At 38.1% G+C, this 7089-nt stretch overlaps 1 protein-coding gene across 1 annotated transcript; it reads right to left on the reverse strand.

Annotated features, from left to right (window-relative positions):
* Positions 1–4631: 4631 nt before the first annotated feature.
* LOC132619868 (uncharacterized) lies at positions 4632–6876 on the reverse strand. Its single transcript, XM_060334631.1, has 6 exons — positions 6847–6876; positions 6512–6761; positions 6325–6447; positions 5648–6175; positions 5389–5570; positions 4632–5276 (listed from the first exon to the last, which is right to left on the reverse strand). The coding sequence occupies exons 1-6, from the start codon at positions 6874–6876 to the stop codon at positions 4632–4634; spliced, it is 1758 nt and encodes a 585-aa protein (XP_060190614.1).
* Between the last annotated feature and the right edge of the window lie 213 nt (positions 6877–7089).

Here is a 7089-nt window from a genome sequence, read left to right on the forward strand (position 1 = left end):
AAGAAATCCAAATGGAGAAAAACTAGGGTTTTGCTCAAAGTGGAGTATTATCAACTAAAGCTTGTTCCTACAACTTCTAAGGTAAGATTCATGATATTTATATGATGTTTAAGATATTGGAGAGTTGAAATGCACGGATTGTAGAAAATATGGTCAACTAGGTCATGAATGATGAATAGTGACATTTTGAGGAATACTTTGAATTAAATCACGAATGTTGTTGTGTTGTGATATGAATGTGTTATAAATGGTATTAAAGATCATGAACTAGACACTTTAGACGGATGGACGAAGTTGGGTGTTATGACCTTGAATATGGATGAATTAGAAGCAAGTTGAGAAATCTAGATAATGTGGATAATGTGAATGACTAATGACCATTGTTATGATATTAATGAAGGTAGAAACGCAAACATTGAAAGGGGACGTGCAAGCGTAGAATAGTCCGACGAAAAGGTATGTAAGGCTAATCCTTCTTTCATAAGGCACGGTTTCTTGGCCAAATCCCTAATTCCTCTATATGAGTATGTTGTTTCCAAATGATTGATATTTCGAGTTCATAAGCTCACGATCCTTGATATGTGCTACGATTGTACTACGCACCTCATACGACGAGTAAGCCCATGATATAGAAGTAACGATAATGATGACGATAGTAACGATGATGATATTAATAATGATGCTAAAGGTACTTACGGGCTATTATACTTATATGTGCCTATGAAAGGCTATAATGAAACCCCGAGCTTATGACAGCGGGTAGAATATATGTATATGAATATGTATAAAGTATGTATATGATTACGAAATGCGCGCACACCTCTACAGATGGTACGGATAACCCTGATGCCTTGGTAGGGCCAGGTATGAGTAACCTTGAACCTTGGTTGGCCAAGTATGTATGAAACACCGATCCTATGAGGTCGGGTATGCTATGTAAAATGATATGTATATGAAATGACTAAGTATATAATATGAATATGAATGTGATAAGACTATGTATGAGAATACGACTAAGGACATGTATACGAATATGAGCACGAGTATGGTACGTGTACTATTATCGAATACGGATGATGACGTAGGTGTACGAATACGTATGAAAAATGGGAAGCCCCTATGAAAGGCAAGTTAGTGTAATGATGATGGTGTTATTGTCTTCCCTCCTATGCTATTTCATATGTTGTTCCTTATGCTTATATATATCAATGCTGATCATGCTTTACATACTTAGTACATTCTTCGTACTGACGTCCTTTTGTTTGTGGACGCTGCGTCATGCCCGTAGGTGCACAGGGAGACAGACTTGATCCATAGCTGCTTATCCAGAGATTACATAGCAGAACTCTATTTCTTCCGGAGTCATAGCTTTTGGGTATTCATTCTTTTGTGTATATAAATATGGGCATAGCGGGGTCCTGTCCCGCTCATGTGATATGTTATACTCTTCATAGAGGCTCGTAGTCACGTGTATGTGTTTGGCTATGTCTGGCCTTGTCGGACTATGTTTTGTATATCATTTTGTCGGCCACGTTGGCCCATGTACATTGATGTGGCATAGATACCTATGATGATATAAATGTGTTGTTGTCCAAATGGGACTAGTTGACGAATGAATGGAAATGCATGTATAATTATGTGGCTCACCTAGATGTAAGCATAAGAGTAAGCTAAGAGGGTGCCCGGGTGGGCTAGCACCGAGTGCTCGTCACGGCCCCGAGTCGGGTCGTGACAATAATTCGGTTATATCATTGGGATACCCACTGTTGGTAATTGTGATTTGGATATATTATTGATGTACCCATTATTGGTACTTGTGATATTGAGCATAATTATTGATATGATTCATGCATTGCATGCACTCTTATTTTCATGATACACTGTTGAGATATTGATAATGTTTGATGAAATACTTGATAAGCTGGGCTCAGTTTTACCTGAGTGACGTGAGATGGCTGATGTCCGATGTTCATCCCGAAATTGTTGATTGAGGGAAATTGATATTTGACAAAACTATTTTACTTGAGTGACATGAGATGGCCGATGATTAATTCCGGAACCATTATTGCATGGTCGATATCCAATGTTAGTTCCAAAATCGTTGTTAGTGCATGGACTCCGCGGGTCCCCCAGGGTGGTGCCGGTGAGAACCCCCCATGGGCAAAGATCCGGGTCCCTTCTGTCTGTTGGGCAAAGATTCGGGACGAGTAACACTTAGACTTCGTGAGTCCCACTGGGTTGTGCTACTGAGACGTCGATATTTTCGTTCCGAGTACATGTGTACACCACATTTGCATGGCATTGTATTGCATTCATACAATTATTGCATTGCATTGCATTATGACTTGATTTGAGATATTTGGTGTGGTATTGTGATGTCGGATTGGATTGGATATATTCAGACTTGGCACATTTGGGATTAGATGTTTTGCATAGGTGATGACGGATAATTGGAATTGATTATATTGTCTTATACATCCGGGTTTATTTGCTTATCTGCTTTATTATCTGAATTGTGTTCGCTATGCTTAGTCAGACGATGATGCCTACCAGTATTGTTGTTTGTACTGACCTACACTTGCTGCATTCTTTTATGAATGCAGAGTATCAGGTCAGATCCACTTCTGTAACGCGTGGCTGATCCTCGCATCAGCTTTCTCTTGAGTTTCCAAGGTGAGCATGGCCGTCCGCTGCCTTGAAGACTTTCTATCTTTATGTCCTATTCTATTTAGAGACATAGACACTTTATGTCTTAGTATTCCAGATTGTATTATTTCCCTTTAGATGCTCTTGTGTTATTCAGACTAGACTTGGGGTGTTTATTGTCATTTCACACTTTTCTATTACTTATATATATATATATCGTGAGACTTACGTATTTATGCTATTCCATTGCTTAATTTCATTCTTTATGTATTTATTCATTGTTGGGCTGAGGGTTCGCTTACAGAGGTGGAAAGGTAAGTGCCCGCACGACTTAGGCAAAATAGGTTGTGACAGTAGATCTCTATGTATCTGTTTAGCATAATCTCTTGTTTAGTCTGTATGTTAGTGAATTTGTGAGTTTGGCATTTAGTAGGCCATATCTTCATAATCTAGGCTAGCTTAATATGCTTAAAAGTAGTTTTGTTAATAATTCTGGAATAAACTTTGTTTGCTTTTAAGTGATAAACTGATATGATCCTGAGGAGCACACGTGATCCAAATTGCTTCACCCAAGACCAAGCCAAGGAAATCCAAGCCTTACAAGCCATGTTGATGTAAGAAGAGGCATTGGAGACCATTGAGGAGCTTCAAAGGAGAGCGTATGACATATGGATGATTGCTTGGTCGCGTGGAGTGAAGATGAAAAGGAGGGAAACGACCGTGGCTAGCCATGCAAAGATGCTATTTTCTAAATTCAAGCCATCATCCCTAAAGAAGACTACCAAACAAGGCCCTTGTATCATTAAGGTTATTTTTGTAATAAGTAGCCTAGTCTTCTTTAGCTTGTTAGTATAAGCACCATACTTGGTTACTTTATTAGGAGATTATGTTGAATTGAGATGAATACTCTAAATGAGTAATAGATTGTTTGGTAGATTTAGGTATTGATAATCTAGTGATTAGTGTGATAGTTAATTATGTTGGATTCCATTGTTAGCTAGTGGACCCATTTTTCATTGATTTCATGAAGAGTTGTTCATTTGTGAATATCCATTGAATTTCTCTTGCCTTGATTTCAAATAGTATAGGTTCTCTTAGGTTGAATTCAATTGGGAGGGTTTGATTTCATATATCCAAGTTTACCCATAAATCCAATCCTAATTGGGTCTTGCTTCTATCCCTCTATTCTCATCCCTATTTATTCAATTCTCATCCCTTTATTTCTATCTATCATAATTTTCCACGTTTTGTTGTTGATTCGGTGTTTATCCCCATCCGAATCATATCATTTGGTATAAGAGCTTAGGCTAGAGTGTTGTTTCTGCAATCCTCAATCCTAGGTTCATCTTTTTTTTTTCAAACCCACCTAAAATGGTGGGAATTTATTCCAACAAAATATTTTACAGAAGAAAAGCAAAATATTTACAGAAGAATTGCAAAGAAAAGAAACTATCTAGAAAGCTGAAAACTAGCTATGATCACCACATTAACACTACTAGAACCTTCATCATACTAAAGCAAACCAGGGACCTTGATTTGTATCCATCTTTCACACTCTCAAGTCTCACAAGTGGAATGGATCAAATCTCTTGAATTTAACTTCAGGTCAGCCTGGATGAAGTAGAATTCAGTTCCAATCTTATAGATGCATATCTTAGCTAGCATAGATTCTGAGCTTTGTCACAGAAGTTGCTGATGATCCTCCTGCTTATTACTTACTGCATCTGATTCCACATTGATGAAGTCCCAACTAGTAATAATAGTGTTTTGCGGTAGAATGGACCAAGGTTGATACCACACACCACAAAACAAAGTTATTTCCAGTTGTATCCCCTTCCTTGCCTTCATTGATGTTCTGAGTTGCTGTTGTCCTGATTGCTGTAGGAAGCCCGTTTTGTTGTTGATCTAACTCTGATGTTTGGAAGTTAGCTTTTATCCATCTTGATCAATCTTCTTCCATGAGTTGGAATATCTTGAAACTGATTTTATTGAATTGAACCTGCAAAATCAAAAACTAGGTTAGTAAAATAATTTGCCACACTGTTTCCTTCTCTGAACACATGTACCACTGAAACATCTTTGTCTTTCCTCCATCTTTGTATACTCCTCACTAGCAAAGAAATGTTCCATGGCGCCTCCCAAATACCATCCTGTACCTTTTGCATTGTAAGGGAATCTGTTTCCACTATAGTAGGCAATAACTCATGTAGAACACAATACTTGATTCCCTCTTCAATGGCCACAGCTTCAGCAACTACATTAGTAGTCACAGTTAATATCCTTGCCTTAGCATAGATAAACTCTCCTGAACTATCTCTAATACAAAAGGCTGCTGAACTTGGTCTTGGATTCCCTTTAGAAGCACCATTAGTGTTGCATTTAAAGCATCCTCTATCTAGAAAAGTCCATTTCACCTGTTTATATATTAATGGCAGCCTGTAGTTCTCTAGTAATTCAACTATCCTATGCCAGCATTTTGGCATGTTCTGCAGCCAAGGATATCTCTTCTTTGCTAGCATATATATGTTCCTGTTGATCTCATGTATGACCTTGTTCTGAGAAACAGCCCCTCCATGCCTTCTAGTATTCATGCTCTTCCAAATTTGCCATACAACCAAAGCAGGAATCGCCTGATATAAAGTCTTCAATCTTGCAGCAGTTTGAGAGTTCCACTAGCACAAGACTGTCTGTTTAACCTGCAGGAAAGGGCCCAAGACACCTGCTGCAATTGAAAAATAATACCATATTGTAGTTGCAAAAGGACCTGTAATGAAAATATGATCCACGGTTTCCTGCTGATTCTGACAACACCAACATCTTGAGACTATGCTGATTCTCATTCTCATTAACACTTCGTCTATAGGTAACTTCCAATACCAAACTCTCCATAGGAAAAAGGAGATTTTGTATGGCAAGCCTTTGATCTAGAATTTGTCACAAACAGTTGATATCTGCTTTCTTTTTCTCAACTCCTCCCATGCAATTTTAACTATAAACTTACCAGAGTTTGTGAACATCCACCATGGCTTATCTTTCTCATTTGTTCTCACAAAATGTCCCAGTTCCATTCTAACATGATCAACAATATTTGCTGGTAACACCTCTTGTAGCTTTGCATAGTTCCACTGACTTTCACTCATCAACTCTTCAAGCTCATCTCCTAAAATTTCATTCTGATAATGAATAGGTATCAGATCATGCAAAGCACCTAGTTTAGACCAATTATCAAACCAGATTGAAGAAGATCCACTCTTGGGTTCCCACCAAATACCATGTTCCATTTCATCTCTAGCTTGCAGCATCATCTTCCAAGTCTGAGATCCCCCTTTCCACTGAACCACAGTTGGCCTGAACCTTTTACAATATTTGTTCCACATGAAATTGGACCACAGTGTATTGCTTGTCCTGAATCTCCACCAAAGTTTAGCAAACAATGCTTTGGATATATCATGTAGAGATCTGAAGCCTAATGCTCCCTCATTTTTAGGATAACATACATTGTCCCATTCTGACCAGGGCTTGCTTCTTCCTTAGTTTGCCAAAATAATCTATTAAATAACTTGTGCAGATCCTTAATGACACATTTTGGGGGCACCATAGCAGACATTAGATAAATGGGGATGCTTTATAAAACACTTGAGATCAATACAGCTTTCCCTCCAAATGACAGTAGTTTACCTCTCCAAGCCTGCAACCTGTCCTTCACTTTCTTCATCATATCTTTATAGAACAACTTCTGCCCTCTAGCATAAGAAATAGGACATCCCAAATAAGTAAATGGGAAGTCACCTTTGTTGAAGCCTGTTATTTGTTGTACCTCCTGATTCAGCTCATTAGCCACCTTCTTATGCATATAAAAAAAAACTCTTGTCTACATTAATTGTTTGTCCAGATTCTTTGTCATAATCATGCAAAATGGACATAATCATCTCCAAGGATGCTTTATCTGCGGATGCAAATATGATTGTATCTTCTGAATAAGACAGATGATTCAACTTTGCACTCCACTTTGGCATACCATATCCTCTAAAACTCTGTTTTTCAAATAATGCAATAAGAGCCATAGACAGTACCTCAACAGCTAGAATAAAAAGAGCAGGAGATAGAGGATCTCCCTGTTTGACCCCTCTTGTAGAATGGAATAAACCAAAAGATTGTCCATTAATGAGAATGGAAGTTATTAGCAATCAATATCCATACCATGTCTACATACTCTTCTGCAAATCCCATCTTTCTGAGAACTTGAACAAGGAACCTCTAAGAAAGTCTATCATAAGCCTTTGCCATATCTAGCTTAATGATGACATTAGCAGGTTTCCCTCTCTTTCTGATATCTGCCACCAATTCTTGAGTAAGTAACGCATTTTCAATAATATTTCTACCCTTCACAAATCCATACTGATTTGGAGATATTAGAGATGGCAGAATCACCTCTAGCTTATC

This window comes from Lycium barbarum, chromosome 11 (assembly GCF_019175385.1).
Source record: "Lycium barbarum isolate Lr01 chromosome 11, ASM1917538v2, whole genome shotgun sequence".
Classification (NCBI taxonomy): Eukaryota; Viridiplantae; Streptophyta; class Magnoliopsida; order Solanales; family Solanaceae; genus Lycium; species Lycium barbarum.